Source organism: Suillus subalutaceus, assembly GCF_016647625.1.
Source record: "Suillus subalutaceus strain FC151 chromosome Unknown DFJ58scaffold_217, whole genome shotgun sequence".
NCBI lineage: Eukaryota > Fungi > Basidiomycota > Agaricomycetes > Boletales > Suillaceae > Suillus > Suillus subalutaceus.
Genome location: NW_024540466.1, coordinates 33471 through 52402, shown reverse-complemented (window position 1 = coordinate 52402; position 18932 = coordinate 33471). Strand labels below are relative to the sequence as shown.

Here is an 18932-nt window from a genome sequence, read left to right as displayed (position 1 = left end):
CGATACACTCGCAAGTATGCAGTCGTTCCGAGACACGGAGATGGCGTAGACAACGCGAGTGTGGCCTCGGAGGGTTGCGATTTGCTGCCATGTGGCGGTTTCGAAGATCCTAATCGAACCATCGAATGACCCGGAGATAAGCTTCTTTTCATCTGATGTCCAGGCAAAACTGCAAACTGCTTTTGGATCATGATCGAGTGTAGCGAGCAGCTCGCCTGTCTTGACCTCCCAGATTTTGATTGTGCTCTCTTCGAATCCCCCCGTCGACGTCACAATTTTGGTTGAGTCAGGTGAGTATGTTATAGCCCACACCCACTGTTGCCCAGTCTTGATTGGGCCAAGGACAGTTTCTGAATCGCCGCTCTCAAGGGCCCACACTGTTGCCGTCCCGTCCCCATATCCAGTCGCCACTCGCCTACCATCTGGACTCCAGCACACTGCCCGCACGAATCGAGTGTGTCCTGTCCATTTAGCGGTGACCTTCCCCGATTCGACATCCCACAACCTCACTTTCCCATCAAGATATCCACTCCCAACAGTATTACCATTCGGAGATAATGCTATGGCAGTCACTCCGGTCTCAGCATCCTCCTCATCCTCCTCACCATCTCGCCAGTCGTGGCCTATCTGTGTCCCACTCTCTAGGTCCCATAGTCGGAGTGAGCCATCACCAGAACATGTGATGATTCGTTGACCACAACGCAGGTACGCGACACCCTGTACGCCGTGGGTATGGCCTCGCATCTTATGGCGGAGAGCGATAGTTGGCCTTTGTTGCTTCTTACTGATTGCGGAGGGCATGTTCAACCTCCTGCGTCCCGATTAGGAGCAGATCGTGGACAATGTATGCGAGAGCAACTCGCCGTGCTTTTGAATCAGAACGAGCAACCTTGCACTAAGGGAAAGGCTTGCCGAGGAGGCCTATCTTCGACTCTCTTCGGTTTAGGACCACTGCGTGACTGAGTATACGGGAGGTGGCGTTTTTCGAGTTTTTAGAAGATCTCTGCGATGATCCAAATCACTGGTAAGCGAGTGGCCAGCTTTGCCTAGCAGAAGAGCTTAGAGCATCACTCACAAATTGAAACCAACTCACACGGGATGCACACTCCAATCACCAATGCGAGTGGTTGGCGCTGGGGCAGTAGGAGTTGTGGAAGCTTCATAAAAAGTGTTAAGTCTAAGTTTGATTTGAGGCACTGTGCCTTACCCTCGTGTTTGATGCACAGAATTCAGATCAAGTCACCTGTGTACTTGGATCATGGCATGATGGCAGGCTCGGCTAAGATTTGGTCGTAATTTAGAAACTTACGAGATCCCCGCTTCTGCATTTTTCTTTGTCTCTGTTCGCGAGAGTCTGAAATGGTTGGTCTTGGTTCTGCGCAGACACCAGGTCTGTCTGGGGGTGCACGCTCGGCACGGGTGGGGGAGTTTGAAGGTGTCAGTGGCTGACGGCGCCCGACATCCCGCGGATTCCCGCCGCCACCGCCACCATCTGCTCCCTGCCACTCGGTCACACACTGAGCACGGACCATAGACGTCGAATCTATATTTGCCGCCATGCACTGGCAGCGGCACACCGAGCTGTCCAAACCGGCCGTATCTTGCACATTCGCGTTCGGACCCGGGGTCTTCAACCTTCTTCAACATGTTTACGGTGCGACTTGCAGTTGAAGGTGCTCCCATGGGCTCAATTAGTAGGCCCGTCTTTTCCGAATGTTGTATTTTGAATCATCCCTGCTCCATGACTTCCACATATTGAACCGGCACGAACTTGAAGTTCCACGAGCTACAACTGGCCCTGCAACTTTTCACCCCGGTAGTAACGGTGACTGGAAATTGGTTGGCGAGAGCGATCCTTATTCGCCGTTCGTCGCGGCGACATCATTCGGGATAAGCGTGGTGGGGTGTTGCAACTTGCATCATTGATTTTCTGTGTCGACAAAATACGACATGCAAGCGAAGATGAAGGGGTGTAGGACAGAGAACTTGAGGAAGCGCCTAATAGATAGGTTCTCCGATGCTGTCGGCTGCTTTGAAGGAACGTGTAGGGCATTTGTGCTATGTACATGCATGCATGAATGCCACAAGGTAAAATATCCATCCCTAACTTAGAATAATCCACATTCAACTACAATATTTCCAAAGTTCTGACTTCCATCAAGTTGTGAACAGATGCTATGTCTTTCACTTGTGCAGTAATATCATGATCCGATGCAATCCTCCTGTATTCTCCACCGCGTTGCTGCGCTAGCAAAAATGTGCTGAAAGGCTGCCCAAGGCGAACAAGCAATTGCAACGCCTGCTCACTCGGCTCCGAACCATCCAGCTCCTGTTCTGCGGACGAGTCGTCCAATGGAGACTCGGGTTCGGGCCAGTCTCCCGAGCTCTCTGCATCATCTGCAAAGTCAGGCAGCTCAAGGAGACGACGATCCCATGGACGGACAAGTAAGAACGTGTGTCGAGTGGGCCTTGCCCGCGAGAACTGGTTTAGCTTCTCGTCGGTTGTGATTTCCAGGTCACAAAGCCCATCTGCCTTCACTACATGAGTCTTTTGGGTTGGATCACGTTTCCGTCTGACTTCCGTGACACGGAATGTGATGCAAGGCAGATGAAGTCTGCAGTTTGCGAAGCGAGGAGCGCTCATGTTATCAAGTAGGGTATAAAGCGTCGAAACCGACCCCGCAGGTACGGTATTTCGCAGTGAGGCGACCGCTGTCTGAACCTCATCCTCCGATAACAATGGCAGGACGCATGGTGGAGCTGCATATGATGCAATGTCGGCTGGAAGGCAACTATTAAAGTCGGAGGATTGTCCGACCCAGTCGAGGGCAGTAATATCGCCTGACCGAGCGACGATCTCCTGAAGGAGCCGTCCGAGGGCGTTTTGCTTCTTCTCGCCGTAATTTACAGGTAGCTGGACGCCGAATATGCCAAACAACGAATATGCGATGTCTTCCTGCACCGTGGTGATGCGTGTCGATGCCCATTGAAGTCTCTCTCGGATGCCATTCATCCCCGCATGGAAGACCACAAGGGCCTGTCGATCTATGCCCGTCGCACCCTCCAACTCTTCCATGATCGTAGCGGAGTCCTTGTGGTTGGGGGAGTGGTCGTCGAGATATAAGGTCCAGTCCGCCTGGTAGAAGAGTACGACTTTCGGAGCCACGAATTCTTGAAAAGTCCATCCTCGTCTGTTCCACTCGCTCTTCGCCAGTGCACCAGACTTGGATGAAGGCGGAACGTCCGAAAGGTAGACAATCGTGAGGGCTGAGTGATGGTACCAGATGAACATCGAATTGAGTGATTCTTGCAGCTCGACATGGTTGAACTTGTCAATGCAACACGTATCGCTCCACACCCAACGATACCCTGCATCACGAGCGATTTCGCAGAATTTCTGCAACTTTACGATGCCGCCGACCGAATCCAACTTGAACACGATCTTGTCCTGAATGTCCTGCAGCGAAGGTTCCTTCCTACCCCATCTATGCGACAGCATGACGCAACGGAAGTACGTTGCCACAACTTCTGTGATGTGCGCCGTTCGGAGGTCTGGGTGCTTCATAGTCGATAACAGAAGCTCCTTGTACTCTGTGCTCTTTTCGAACATGTCTATCTGCGCTTCTCGGTCGCATAAGAGTCCAGTGGCAGTGTTGAGTAGGCGAATTGGGGCAGTATCGAAGTTGAGTGTCCGATGACCTGTCGAATGACACCTGCTGCTTTGGAGGGTGTGATATATTGCTGGCGCAGCTCTGAGGAAAACGTTGAGCACCTTGATTGCATGTGACACTTGGGACTTACTTCGGATTTGTGCGTTGGAAGCACTGTTTCAATTTCAAGAGCATCATTTGAAAGGCCGCGATAGCGTCATCGTACCTGTTGTGCACCATGATGCGCCGTATGCCTCAACTGGTATCCAACATGAGACGAAGGGTTGAGTTCGACGACCTTATGTATAACCAAAGCGAGCATTAACTACCACGAAACAACCTGAAGAGATGTCATCGTACCTTGTGCGCATCGAGAAGCGCGTCCTCCCATAACATTCTTTCCAATTCGGCCTTACTGCGGTTCGCAAAAAGAATATCACTCGTGGAATTGAGGTCGATCGCCACAGAATATAAGTCAATAGCCCGGTCATAATCACTTGCAGCGAGGGCACTATCTCCCTTGGCAAGATAGAGCATGCTGCATTCTTGCTTGAATGCTGAGTGAAATGTAGGTCAGAGTTCTAGTCTATGTGACGTTACGGACTTTGGACTTACCATTGGACCAGTCAAGGGAGCTGGTCATTGTACTTTCGTCACTCAAATCCATCGTGTATCGGTATGATTTCAAGGCTTCTTCAAGTCTATCTGCCCGAAGGAGCGCATCACACCATTTCTGGCGTGCGTTTTGCCACAAAGATTTTAGGTCCCATCCAAAGAGCTGCACAAAGCACGGAGTGCAGCATGAGAAACAGGTCCGCAGGAATCATATCAACGCACCACCACCAAGTTCTCATATATAGAATGAATGGCCAATGTAGTAGATGAGAAAGGAATGCAGTTGACAGCAGCAGCGAAGTGGTCAACAGCTTCGTTGTGACGTGATTCATCCATAGCACTAATTCCGAGTCGAACACGCAGGTATGCCTGATGCGCAAAGTTCAGTAAGGTCAGCATCAACGCGAGGACATGGGGTTGATAAAAATATAATACTGACTTCGATAACGCGACACGCAAGAGTGTCATTATTCGGACAAGCTGCGGCTAGCTCTTGCACCCGTACGATAGCCTCTTCATGTTGGCCTGCATTGAAAATAGCAATGGCCTGAACATCATAAGGAATGACGGAGTATGCAAGGAAAAAATTACATGCCTTAATCAAGAGAAGGAAATGAATAGCCTTTGAGTCTTCGTTCGCGAACATAAACGCGAGGTCAAACGCTTTGATCGAGTCCCAGATCTGCCCTTTTCCACAGGAGTGCGATTCCCTTGGAGATATAGCCTAACAAGGAAGGCTGAATGGCGATGGACTGTGTCACGAATCGCAATAAAAGTTAAACTTTCATCAGGGGCCCATGATAAATCGTGAATCTCACCTTGATCGCATCATGAAGGGCGTGGTCCCAGTCGCTTTTTCGCGCCATAACGAATGAACGATTGGCATACGAAGTGTGGTTTTTGGCATTGGTATCGATCTCTTGTGTGAAAAGCGCTTCAGCAGTAGACAAGTCACCCTTTATACAGGCATTACGAGCAGTTGTATTAATTGCGAGGATCTGTGGCCGAAGCATGCTCGAATTGCATTATCAGAATCAAGGATGGAAACATGCCTTTGCATTAGAAACTTGAACCTTGGCACCAAAAGGCGTGAAATGAGTTGGTGAAAGAGCAGGAAATAAACAGGAAAGTACCTTTGATGCTGATTTCTTAAGAGCTTCGTCTGGCAAAGCATCCTTGGGTACCACCCACTCTGAGATCAACTTGTCATAACCTCCGCTGAGGATGTGATTTCCGTCCATAGAGAAAGTCACACATCTCGTCATGGGTGTTGAGCGTTGAAAGATAGCAATGGTTGGTCGATCTGACTCTGAGAGCTGCCAGAGACGGATACTACTGTCTTCAGATGCGGAAGCGGCGAGTGTGCCAGCAGGATGAATCGCAATGGCATTAATCTCGTGAGTGTGACCCGTCCAAGGTTTACCGACCTGCTGCCAGGTCGATGTATCCCACTCCCGTATAGTCGGATCATACCATGTCCTCCTGAGAGAAGACGTGTACCATCGGGTGACCATGCGAGCGAGAAGTTCCATTGTATGTGACCCTTGAAGTGTGTTATGCATTCTTTCGTGTCTGAATTATAAATTTCGATGTCCTGGTGTGTGGCAATGGCAAGAAGTTTGCCCGACGGCGAATACCGAACGCAGCGGACATGGTCACCGCAACGGATTGGAATTCCTTTGAGTCGCCATGTTTTCGTACTCCACAACTTCGTCGTTCCATCTAATGAGCCACTCGCCAGAACTGTTCCATCTGGAGAAAAATCCAGTGACAGGATGGCGTCGGAGTGGGCTTTTATGGCGGGGGTGAGAGATTCCCCAGTTTCCCCGTACCAGGTGATGAGCTCTCCACTCTCATCACTGCTTGCTATCAATTCCCCATCTCGTGATAACGCCAATGCCTGCACCCTATCGAAATGCCCCTCCATCCTTTTCAGTACCACACCTGTCTTCAAGTCCCAGAGACAAAGCGTCCTGTCGCATGAGCCTGTAATCATACGTCGTTTATCAGGCAAAACTACTACAGAGTATATGCCGTCTGTATGATATTCAAACTCTCGATTGGGTGTGGTGCTTAGAAGGAGCTGCAACATTTTATTGCAGGTTGATTGTGTTGAACGCGGTGAAGATGGACTTGGAGGGATGCGAGCGTCTTTCTCTAAGCTGGTACGCGTATATTTGTATGTTTGACATGCGCTGCGTTCCTGAACTCGTATTTTCGTAGATGTCTAGGACTAGACGCCCAAAACCAGAGGCTGATCGCCTCCACAATATCATTGATCAAAGCTGTTCCCCCTAGGTCTGATCATCCGCCTCTTCTCAACAGTATACACCTCCCTGCGCCTCTGCACAGGAAACAAACTCGTATCTCTGCGAGTTTTACGACATATGAAATTGAGATACCCGTCAAATGATCTGGCTGGTGGTACTCATGCAGCGTCTCGAATGGCCATGATCACTACCCCACAGGATGGCTACCATGTCTTGTTTCTTATATTGAGCACTGAAGCAGCCACTCCAACAGACCATCAGATATGTCCAAATGGTCAAGCTTGTGTATGTCGTGCTCCTTTTCTCACGATGTCCATTGTCGAGATGCATTGAACTCGCCGTAATATCATCCGACTCCCAAGGTCTGCATGTGGATACAGCTAATTTAATTCTCAATTCTCTCGGTCATTCATCTCAATTCCCACCTTCATCAACTCTCGATCCAGGGGGGTTTGGTTTTTCTCGTTTGTTAACCCCCTTTCAGATCCACCCTTATACAAATCATAAACCACACAAGTATCGGTCCAATAACTCAAGGTCATCATATCCTACTGCTTGGGTATTCTTTCATGACGGGTGAAACTATGCAATTCCTGCATTCGCTTACTGACTGACCATCATTGCGCATGTTCAGGAAGCTAAGTATCCCGATTCTCCGAAGGTTGAGATTCGAGTGTTAACATTCAGGGCTGTGCCTAGCACGTAACTTACACGGGTTCTCATGTGACATATGTACTCAGCAGAAACCCCAAGGATTCTAACTTTGCACGTGGACAATAAGTCTCTACGTATAGTGACTCCGGAGCTTGATACATTGATGTTTGGCTAGATTCGAGCTAATCGGGTGACGTCCTGCATCAATAAAGCCCACAGACTCGGAGTCAGACTTGCACCTAACTGAGGTAGCGTTCGAAGGCTGTCAATTCACAGGGATGGACTACTGTACAGTGAAAACTCGACACTCATGGATATTAAATAGACCAAGATCATTCAAATGTAACCTCAGGCTCCCGCCCACGACAAAAAATGCAATCCTATAAATTAAGCGCATTCCGAACAAGTCCACCGGGTGACCCCACGATTCAGAGTCATCTTATCCAGTCCAAACCTCACTCCACAGCAATGCCAAATAAGCTACGTGATGAGATGTCACACCGTCGTGACCGTGCATTCGGCAGGTTACATGTCGGACATAGGAATATACACGAGGGCGTCAGAGCCGTGTGTCTGCTGGTCAATCTGCCAGAGAAAGAGGTGCATGCGCGTAGCGAGGATCGCGAGCACAAAGAACTGGAGACTGTACGTATAGTTTGTGTTGTGATTAGGAATTCGCAAGCAGGATTAGGAGATACATACACTTCGCAGACAAAGCGGTATGCAGTCTGGGTGTGCAGAACATCAATAACTCAATTATATTGAAGGGCACTCGTGTTCCACACACCTGGGAAAACAGCATCTGCGTTAGGAGGTTGACGGCTGTGAGGACTATCAGAGCAAAAATCATTATTCGATGAGCACGGAGACATGTGTGTCCTGACTTACGCAGAGCACATGTATAATAAAATATATTATGCTTCACCAGGATGTCATACAGAGGGCCGTTGACCACCCGCCAGCTCTGTACGGCACGTATGATCGTGAGGGAGATGAGTCCTGGGGAGAACATCAATCAGCGCGTGTGCTTCCGCTTTCCGTTGGTTTATGGTGACAAACCTAGTTGAAACGCAAGCAAGAGAAAAAACATTATGGAAACTTGGACAGCGGAGGCCCGGTAGCAGCCTTGGATGCCTGGGATCGCACTGGTCGTAACTATGAAAGTGGAGTGAATATGCGCGAATAGTGGTGAGAAGTGGTGCAAACCATGTGAGGCGTTGACAGTGACAAAATCGACGACGATGGATACAACTACCGCAGCCTGTACTGCATCTACCACGAACTTGGTGTGCGGTGAGGCAGAGGGGACTCACGAAACCGGCGAACAGCATGGCTACGAGTACGATTCTATTATTATTCCAGAGTGCATATGTTCTGAGCACAAAAAAGACTGGGTGAATCGGGTCAGGAGCACGTGTGTATCTCAGGGAAAGGAGATATACATTCAGAGCAAACGATTGATATGACGCTCAAACCTATGAGAGGACAGAGCAGCGTTCAGCAAGAATGTGCATGCAGTATGTACCGGGCACGTACATGAGTAGATAATAACCACCATCTGACATTTCTGCAAAAGACAGTAAGCAACCATCAGTGGGGCAAGTCCACTACACCGTGACGTTCACACACATTGGGGTTTTCGTTTGGGGCGAAGTACACTGAAGCACATTATGTCAATTCATGATCGATGAGACGCCCGCTGGAGCTGAACGCACAATACAGGTCCGTGATGAGGAGGAGAAATGGGACATATCGTGTAATAATATAAAGGCATTTTACCATGGTCCAGCGCGATCGAAGCAGGAACGTCAACTTTGAAGAGTGTACCATTATCAGCATAGAATCCGAAGCGTATACGAACCAGTGTATTACCTCTTCGCGAAGTGAACAAGCATAATCATAGGTCTGGATAAGTAAGCTGTCCAGCGGCAGCGGACGGGTATATTTTGGGAAACCCTACCCAGAATGTAGCCATCGACGCTAAGCTGTCGAGTTAGAACAACCTGGGATTTATGTAAGAAGAGTTCAGACAGTAGTACGCACCGGATGTGTACTGGTGGCATATCATAATGGTATGTATGTTGTTATATTATGTTACCTTCCTCATATCACAAGAAAGTGGTCGCAACCATTAAGAACTGCAGACTCTTTGCCGTTGCGACAATCGTCAGCTGAATAATAGGAGTCCGTCTGCATTTGGTTCGAGAGATAAAAAGGGGGTTTCGTGTACACTTCATGAACCATCTTATCTCTTATGAGCATAAACTGCGAACCCATCAAGACGAGGACATAGACAGCCGCATCCGAGTCAAATTGCGGGCTTAACGAGAACGGCCCTCGGGAGTTTTTCATAGTACCAAGTGTCCGTGACCGCTTACCAAAAGTAGATTGCTTCATGTCACACGGTGCGCCGCATCATGGCAAGGTTGAAGGCAAAGACTATGTAGTGACCTTGAGCTGATAAAAGCGCTCATGATAGATCTATGTCTATGATCACCCAATTGAACATTTCTGCTTATTAGAATTATAGCTATCTTCATATCGATTTTCAAATTCTGGTCTATCAATATGAAGACTGTAATCAAAGTAATCCACTGAAGATTATCCATCCTCCCCAAAACGAGATGGCCCATCTGATCTCTACATAGCCCTAGTCGGTCATTATCCTATGCGAAGCTTCTCACCGAAGCTAGTAGATGGGAACATAATCAGATTGTGGCATGGTAACAGTTTAGCTATCACGGATCACGCTGACTGTCCTCAGCTTGGGATGCTGGCTAGCCGTGATATCATACACCGTTTTGAATATGTAGTGTCTCCGAAGTACTTGGGTGTGGTTAGACGTCGAATGGAGCCATCACATACACACTCACCTTGGCAAACGGAAAGTCATCATTTGACATCGACTCTTTGAATTTGGAAGTTCCGAGAGATAGGCTCAGCACAGTGCTCATCATGATCATCAAGGAACAAGTACTACAGCTTGTGTTATTTCCGTGCATTGACCTCAAAATCGCACGGTGGAGATTCATTCCAAGCAACGATTCTGATTCCTTCTATCACCACAATCCGCCGCTTGCATCAGGAATCCCCAACGGTGAGATGCAAGTTATCAGAGTTTTGTCGTGTGATATATATTACATGGGCAACCGAGATGTAATCCATATAAGTGCAGCACGCAACATCAAACGAACATCAACAGCTAACACAATAGCCCGAGCACTTCACTTAACTATCCTTATACTGACATAATCCCTTTCCGCAGTGATCCTTTTGTACCTGCTCACTTCATGTGACGGAGTACGAGTCCGAATCACCCACCCTAGTATATTACCCCCATCACGCACAACAGAAAGCTTATAACGAGACTATGTCCAACATAGGGTCTACGACCCCAAAGGACCCCACTCTGAAGCAAAAAAAAAAAAAAAACCATATAAGTCGTGTAGGGCCACATCCGTGGCAGAGCCCGCTACCTCCTCATATCCAACGAACAATTCTTGCATGTAGATGATCACCTGAAAACATCGATCAGCGAGCAAACGAATCAAATCTCCGCGGTTGGCATGAACAAGCGATTTTTCTTCCCCGCAGCCTGGACCATATCCCTAAGACAGGCGACAGACAACGCCGATGATAAAGAGGGTAAAACTTGGATAAAACCTCCCGCAGTATATAACCAAGTAATAAACGTTGTTCTGGCAATCCTTGAGAAATCACCGCGCAAGCTTGAGGAGCACGTTGCACAGCTCCTGCTTCGATGCAAACGCCGGGAAAAAATGACGCAGAAGATCGGCCTTCATTTCTTCTCGCGACGAGTCTATATGCAGTCCGTGATCATACGTGATTCGTGATGATTGAACACCATCAGCTGAAAACAGTGACGGCGAGCAGTTTCGAACAATATCTCTCGGATCCTGCCTTCTGCTTTGACACAGCCATCAGATTTGGAAGAACCCGACTGGATAGCAATATTTATGACCGTCGACCGAAGATCCGTATACAGAATTGTTATCATCTGAACATATGACGACATCAATCAATTGTAAGACTGACAACAAACTTACCGGAGCAACATTCACGTGCAGGTAATCGGATTTCTCGATGATTCTCTGTTATATCCCGACAATACGTCATCCAGTCACAACCAAAAACCACATCGCTCGGGGCCGTGTCAATCACAAGGAATGAAAAATCAGTGGAGAAATTCGTAGAACCATCTGATATGGTGATTAAGGCTCGAAAGGGGATGGAATGTATGACACTTCGTTGGCGAAGACGGTGGAGTAAAATTTGAGAAGTAAGAAAAGATGAAGAAGCAGGCAGATCGCGCGAAGCGACGAAGTCGAGACCTTCGAATCAAAGCAATGCTGATGTAATCACAGCATCGTCCAAGGAATTGAACCGCACGAGGTACCGTGAGAACTTGTTACCATTTAATGGGTATTTGTGAAAAACATGACAAGAAAGCTCAAGAAAGACCCTCTACCTGAAGGTAGCGGGAATACCTTGGTCGCCACATTTGAACATCCAATATTCTATCCAGTCATTAGAATATGTAACAGCGGTGTGTAAACATCAAAGAACTCACACTAAGTACCTAGTACCCATAAAACACGCTCTGAAGTCTTTCATGCCACTCGTTGCCCAGTGCCCAACACCTGCTGAGCAAATTCCGCTCGGTCTGCTATCCACTTTCCACTTGTTTTAAAGCAAGCAGGGGGATAAATAACCGTTTCTTCACGAACCTGTCGATACCTCAGCACCTCACGCACAACGCGTCCATCTCCTTTCTCCACCACCAACTTCCGATGCCTAGCACGTAACTTACATGGGTTCTCATGTGACATATGTACTCAGCAGAACCCCAAGGATTCTAACTTTACACGTGGACAATAAGTCTATACGTACAGTGACTCCGGAGCTTGATACATTGATGTTTGGCTAGATTCGAGCTAATCGGGTGACGTCCTGCATCAGTAAAGTCCACAGACTCGGAATCAGACTTGCACCTAACTGAGGTAGCGTTCGAAGGCTGCCAATTCACAGGGATGGACTACTGTACAGTGAAAACTCGACACCCATGGATATTAAATAGACCAAGACCATCCAAATGTAACCTCAGGCTCCCGCCCACGACAAAAAAATGCAGTCCTATAAGTTAAGCGCATCCCGAACAAGCCCAGTCACCCCACGATTCAGAGTCATCTTATCCAGTCCAAACCTCACTCCACAGCAACGCCGAATAATCCACGCGATGAGACGTCACACCGTCGTGACCGTGCATTCTGCAGGTTACATGTCAGACATAGAAATATGCACGAGGGCCTCAGAGCCATGCATCTGCCGGTCGATCTGCCAGAGAAAGAGGTGCATGCGCGTAGCAAGGATCGCGAGGATAAAGAACTGGAGACTGTACGTGTGGTTTATGTCGTGATTAGGAGTTCGCAAGCAGGATCAGGAGATACATACACTTCGCAGACAAAGCGGTATGCAGTCTGGGTGTGCAGAACATCAATAACTCAATTATATTGAAGGGCACTCGTGTTCCACACACCTGGGAAAACAGCATCTGCGTTAAGACGTTAACGGCTGTGAGGACTATCAGAGCGAGAATCATTATTCGATGAGCACGCAAACATGTGTGTCCTGACTTACGCAGAGCACATGTATAGTAAAATATATTATGCTTCACCAGGATGTCGTACAGAGGGCCATTGACCACCCGCCAGGTCTGTACGGCACGTATGATCGTGAGGGAGATGAGTCCTGGGGAGAACATCAATCAGCACGTGTGATTCCGGTTTCCGTTGGTTTCCGGTGACAAACCTAGTTGAAACGCAAGCAAGAGAATAAACATTATGGAAACTTGGACAGCGGAGGACCGGTAGCAGCCTTGGATGCCTGGGATGGCGCTGATCGTCACTATGAAAGTGGAGTGAATATGCGCGAATAGTGGTAAGAAGTGGTGCAAACCATGTGAGGCGTCGGCAGTGGTAAGATCAAGGACGACGCATGCAACTACCACAGCCTATACTGCATCTATCACGAGCTCAGAGTGCGGTGAGGCTGAGGGGACTCACGAAAAAGGCAGACAACATGACTCTGAGTATGATTCTATTGTTATTCCAGAGCGCATATGTTCTGAGCACAAAAATGACTGGATAAATCAGTTCAGGAGCACGTGTATATCTCAGGGAAAGGAGATATACATTCGGAGCAAGCGACTGATATGATGCTCAAACCTGTGAAAGGACAGAGCAGCGTTCGGCAAGAATGTGCATGCAGTATGTACCGAGCACGTACATGAGTAAATACTAATCACTGTCTGACATTTCTGCAAAAAATAGTAAGCATTCATCAGTGGGTCAAGTCCACAGCACGTTCACATACATTTGGATTTTCGTTCGGGGTGAAGTACACTGAAGAGCAGTATGTCAATTCATAATCGGTGAGATGTGTGTTGGAGTTGAACGCACGATACATGTCGTTGAGGAGGAGGAGAAAGGGGACATGTCGTGTAATAATATAAAGGCTTTTTACCATGGTCCAGCGTGATCGAAGCAGGAACGTCAACTTTGTTGAAGAGCATGTCATTATCAACATATATTTCGAAGCGTATACGAACCAGTGCATTACCTCTTCTTGCAGTGAACAAGCATAATCATAGGTCTGGATAAGTAAGTCTAGCAGCGGACGGGAATAGTTTGGGAAACCTTACCCAGAATGTAGCCATCGACGCTAAGCTGTCAAGTTAGAACAGGGATCCAAGGAAAGTTCAGACAGTAGTGCGCACCGGATGTGTACTGGTGGCACATCATGATAGTATATCTGTTGTTATATTACCCTCCTCACATCAGCAAGAAAGTGACGCACCGCTAAGAACTGCAGGCTCTCTGCTGTTGCGATATCATCAGCTGAATAGTAGGAGACCGTCTGCATTCGTTCGAGAGGTAAATTGAAAGGGCTTTCGTGCACACATCATGAACCTTCTTATCTTTTATGAGTAAAAACCAAGAACCCGTCAAGATGGTGACAATCGCTTCGAATTGCGGGCTTAACAAAAACGTCAATGATCAACGCTGGTTTGCTGGTCAGCCGGCCTATGATCAATCGATCTTGGGAGTTTTGCATAGTCCACCGCGGTGACCGCTTATACCAAAAGTAGATTACTTCATTATCACACGCTTCGGCAAAGACTGACTTTGATCAAGCACTCACTGCATCCTATTTTAAACTTTTCTGCTTGTCAGAAGTACAGGCCTGGTATCTTGACATGAATAGACCAAAATTCACTTAGCTTGTTATTGGAGTGACCAAACACAGGCGCTTGATATGCTGTACCACCCCACAAAAGCCGGTTGACAACTTACAAAAATAGCTAACATCATTTAGTATGTACGTGCACAGCGTCTCTGCTATACATAGCCTGAGTCGGTCATTATCCTGCGCCTTCTGACCAAAGCTAGTGGGTTGGAACACGATCAGATTGTGGCATGGCTATCACGAATCATGCCGACTGTCCTCAGCTTGAGATGCGGGCCAGCCATGACATCATGCACCGTTTTGTCTGAAGTACTTGGGCGTGGTTAGATGTCGAATGAAGCCATCACATACACAGCCCGCAGCAGAGCATGCTCACCTTGGCATTCGGAACGTCATCGTTTGATATCAACTCATTGAATTTGGAAGTTCTGAGGGATTCAGATGGGCTCTGATCAGCGCAGTGCTCATCATGATCATCAAGCAATCGCCTACAGACGGCATTGATCGTCCTCGCGCAAGCCTGGACCAGGACTACAAGATACCCACAATGCAAACAAACATAGAGTACCATAGATTGCAATACCGCATGTACTGTCTAACATAGGGCTTCGCCCCCACGGACAATAAACAAGGATCAAAAAAAAAAAGATCATCAAGGAACAAGTATTACAGCTTGTGTTACTTTGACCTCGAGCTCAGAATTGCACGGTGGAGATTCATTCCAAGCAACGATTCCGATTCATTCTATCACCACAAACAGTCGCCTGCATCTGGAACACCAACATTATCAGAGTGTTATCGTGTGATAAATATTACATGGGCAACCGAGATATAATCCTTATACCTTAAGTTAGCCGCCACATTTAAACATCCAATATTCTATCCGGTCTTTAGAATATGTAACAGCGATGTATAAGCATCAAAGAACTCACACTACTGTCAACACCCTAAGTCTGTTGTTGGAGCTCTGACAACGATCCTATAGAAAGGAACAAGATAGATTGCTGGTTACAAGACTGCGGTGGTAGAATAAACAAGGTCGAAAACAGGGAACAGAACTACTGACAACTTTTATAACGCAGGTTGAAAGTCCGCTAGTCCCGGAAACACTCGGACCGCTCTTTTCATCACAACTACCCATAGAACACGCCATGAAGTCTTTCATGCAACTCGCTGCCCAGCGCCTGCTGAGCAAATTTCGCTCGGTCTGCTATCCACTCCCCACTTGTTTCAAAGCAAGCAGGGGGAGTCTGGGGGACAAATAACTGTTTCTTCAAGAACCTGTCGATACTCCAGTACCTCACGCACAACACGTCCATCTCCTTTCTCCACCACCAACTTCAAGAGCTTCTTGGCCAGTGCGCAGCACATGCGCGAAGTCTGCCCATAATATCCAACGATAGTCGATGGGATAGGTCAGCGCAAGAGGTGGAAGGAGAAGGGATACGAAGATCGGGTGTGAATTGTCGAGGTGCATTGAACTCGCCGTAATATCATCCGACTCCCAAGGTCTGCATGTGGATACAGTGAATTCTCAATCCTCACCTTCATCAACTCTCGACCCAGGGGTTTTTGGTTTTTCTCGTTTGTTGACGCCCTTTCAGATCCACCCTTATACAAATCCTAAACCACACAAGTATCAGTCCAATAACTCAAGGTCATCACATTCTACTGCTTGGGTATTCTTTCACGACGGGTGAAACTATGCAATCCCTCCATTCGCTTACTGACTGACCATCATTGCGGATGTTCAGGAAGCTAAGTATCCCGATTCTCTGAAGGTTAAGATTCGAGAGTTAACGTTCAGGGCTGTGCCTAGCATGTAACTTACATGGGTTCTCATGTGACATTTGTACTCGGCAGAAACCCCAAGGGTTCTAACTTTACATGTGGACAATAAGTCTCTACGTACAGTGACTCCGGAGCTTGATACATTGATGTTTGGCTAGATTCGAGCTAATCGGGTGACGTCCTGCATCAGTAAAGCCCACAGACTCGGAGTCAGACTTGCACCTAACTGGGGTAGCGTTCGAAGGCTGCCAATTCACATGGATGGACTACAGTGAAAAATCGACACCCATGGACATTAAATAGACCAAGACCATCCAAATGTAAGCTCAGGCTCTCGCCGACGACAAAAATGCCTATAAATTAAGCGCATCCCGAACAAGCCCAGTCACCCCACGATTCAGAGTCATCTTATCCAGTCCAAACCTCACTCCACAGCAACACCGAATAATCCGCGCGATGAGACGTCACACCGTCGTGACCGTGCATTCCGCAGGTTACATGTCGGACATGGAAATATGCACGAGGGCCTCAGAGCCATGCATCTGCCGGTCGATCTGCCAGAGAAAGAGGTGCATGCGCGTAGCAAGGATCGCGAGGATAAAGAACTGGAAACTGTACGTGTGGTGTGTGTCGTGATTAGGAGTTCGCAAGCAGGATCAGGAGGTACATACACTTCGCAGACAAAGCGGTATGCAGTCTGGGAGTGCAGAACATCAACAACTCAATCATATTGAAGGGCACTCGAGTTCCACACACCTGGGAAAACAGCATCTGCGTTGTGACGTTAACGGCTGTGAGGACTATCAAAACAAAAATCATTATTCGATGAACACGGAATCATGTGTGTCCTGACTTACGCAGAGCACATGTATAGTAAAATATATTATGTTTCACCAGGACGTCATACAGAAGGCCGTTGACCACCCGCCAGCTCTGTACGGCACGTATGATCGTGAGGGAGATGAGTCCTGGGGAGAACATCAATCAGCGCGCATGCTTCCTGTTTACGTTGGTTTCCGGTGACAAACCTAGTTGAAACGCAAGCAAGAGAATAAACATTATGGAAACTCGGACGAAGGACGAGGACCGGTAGCAGCCATGGATGCCTGGGATGGCGCTGATCGTAACTAGGAAAGTGGAGTGAATAAACGCGAATAGTGGTAAGAGGTGGTGCAAACCAAGTGAGGTGTCGACAGTGGCAAAATCAACGACGACGGATGCAACTGTCACAGCCTGTACTACATCTACCACAATCTTGGAGTGCGGTGAGGCTGAGGGGACTCACGAAAAAGGCGGACAACATGGCTATGAGTACTGTTCTATTATTGTTCCAGAGCGCATATGTCCTGAGCACAAAAAAGACTGGATGGATCAGACAGGAACATGTATATATCTCAGGAAAGGGATATATACGTTCGGAGCAAGCGACTGAAATGACGCCCAAACCTGTGAGAGGGCAGAGTAGCGTTTGGCAAGAATGTTCATGGAGTATGTACCGAGCACGTACATGAGTAGATGGTAATCACTGTCTGACATTTCTGCAAAAAATAGTAAGCATTCATCAGTGGGTCAAGTCCACTGCACGTTCACACACATTTGGGTTTTTCGATCGGGGTGAAGTACACTGAAGCGCAGTGTGTCAATTTATAATCGGTGAGATGTGTGCTAGAGCTGAACGCACGATACAAGTCCGTGATGAGGAGGAGAAAGGGGACATATCGTGTAACAATATAAAGGCCTTTTACCATGGTCAAGCGTGATCGAAGCAGGAATGTCAACTTTGAAGAGCATATCAATATCAACATATAATTCAAAGCATATACAAAGCAATATATTACCTCTTCGTGAAGTGAACAAGCATAATCATAGATCTGGATAAGCAAGTCTAGCAGCGGACGGAAATATTTGGGAAACCCTACCCAGAACGTAGCCATCGACGCTAAGCTATCAAATTAGAACAGGGATCTAAGAAGAGTTTAGACAGTAGTACGCACTGGATGTGTACTGGCAGCACATCATGATGGTAATGTCTGTTGTTATATTACCCTCCTCATATCAGCAAGAAAGTGACACACCGTCAAGAACTGTAGGCTCTTTGCCGCTGCGATATCGTCAGCTGAATAGTAGGAGACCGTCTGCATTCAGAGGTAAATTGAAAGGGCTTGAGTCGTGCACACCTCATCATGAACCTTCTTATCTCTTATAAGCATAAACTGCAGACTCATCAACATGGTGAAATAGATAGTCGATTCAAATTGCGGGCTTGACAACAACGCCAATTAATGATCAACGGTTCTATGATGGCGTTGTAGTACTGGTCAGCCATGGTCGGGACTCGGAGTTTCCATTGAGTGTGAGGCTGTGAGCGCTTACCAAAAGTAGATTGCTTCGTGTCACAGCGTAAGCTTGATCTTAAGCTTAAGCACTCACTGCAATATTCTGCATCCTATGTACTTATATATGATTTTAAACCTTTCCGCTTATTAGAATTACAGAATTATCTTCATAATCGATAGACCAGATTTTGAAAATTTCACTTAGCTCTTTTATTTGTTATTGGAGGGACTAAACAGAGGCGCTTGGCATGGCATTTGCACCGCCCCACACAAGCCCCACAAGGTCAACTCCTCACAAAAGCAGCTAGCACATATGTATGTGAGCGCCCCTATTAGAACAGTCAGTAAAA

The 18932-nt window shown here is 47.5% G+C and overlaps 4 protein-coding genes across 4 annotated transcripts; all 4 read right to left on the bottom strand.

The window, feature by feature from the left end:
- Positions 1 to 7714: 7714 nt before the first annotated feature.
- DFJ58DRAFT_735512 (uncharacterized protein) lies at positions 7715 to 8754 on the bottom strand (the record flags this gene model as incomplete). Its single annotated transcript, XM_041386648.1, has 9 exons — positions 7715 to 7832; positions 7892 to 7917; positions 7977 to 8020; positions 8078 to 8188; positions 8249 to 8344; positions 8396 to 8471; positions 8503 to 8579; positions 8645 to 8664; positions 8726 to 8754. The coding sequence occupies 9 exons, from the start codon at positions 8752 to 8754 to the stop codon at positions 7715 to 7717; spliced, it is 597 nt and encodes a 198-aa protein (XP_041236528.1).
- A 2947-nt stretch (positions 8755 to 11701) lies between these two features.
- DFJ58DRAFT_200914 (uncharacterized protein) lies at positions 11702 to 12191 on the bottom strand. Its single transcript, XM_041379201.1, has 2 exons — positions 11781 to 12191; positions 11702 to 11727 (listed from the first exon to the last, which is right to left on the bottom strand). The coding sequence occupies exon 1, from the start codon at positions 12037 to 12039 to the stop codon at positions 11821 to 11823; it is 219 nt and encodes a 72-aa protein (XP_041236527.1). The 5' UTR covers positions 12040 to 12191; the 3' UTR covers positions 11702 to 11727; positions 11781 to 11820.
- Positions 12192 to 12226: 35 nt separating this feature from the next.
- On the bottom strand, positions 12227 to 14203 carry DFJ58DRAFT_750060 (uncharacterized protein). The gene is made up of 15 exons (XM_041387715.1): positions 14066 to 14203; positions 13986 to 13995; positions 13911 to 13930; positions 13829 to 13861; positions 13669 to 13765; positions 13583 to 13611; positions 13496 to 13526; positions 13402 to 13434; positions 13273 to 13349; positions 13166 to 13220; positions 13019 to 13114; positions 12848 to 12958; positions 12747 to 12790; positions 12662 to 12687; positions 12227 to 12602 (listed from the first exon to the last, which is right to left on the bottom strand). The coding sequence occupies exons 1-15, from the start codon at positions 14129 to 14131 to the stop codon at positions 12485 to 12487; spliced, it is 846 nt and encodes a 281-aa protein (XP_041236526.1). The 5' UTR covers positions 14132 to 14203; the 3' UTR covers positions 12227 to 12484.
- A 2290-nt stretch (positions 14204 to 16493) lies between these two features.
- Positions 16494 to 18702, bottom strand: DFJ58DRAFT_820585 (uncharacterized protein). Its single transcript, XM_041391974.1, has 13 exons — positions 18686 to 18702; positions 18468 to 18526; positions 18241 to 18407; positions 18166 to 18185; positions 18085 to 18117; positions 17928 to 18024; positions 17532 to 17674; positions 17425 to 17479; positions 17275 to 17373; positions 17104 to 17214; positions 17003 to 17046; positions 16918 to 16943; positions 16494 to 16858 (listed from the first exon to the last, which is right to left on the bottom strand). The coding sequence occupies exons 3-13, from the start codon at positions 18263 to 18265 to the stop codon at positions 16741 to 16743; spliced, it is 771 nt and encodes a 256-aa protein (XP_041236525.1). The 5' UTR covers positions 18266 to 18407; positions 18468 to 18526; positions 18686 to 18702; the 3' UTR covers positions 16494 to 16740.
- Positions 18703 to 18932: the final 230 nt, after the last annotated feature.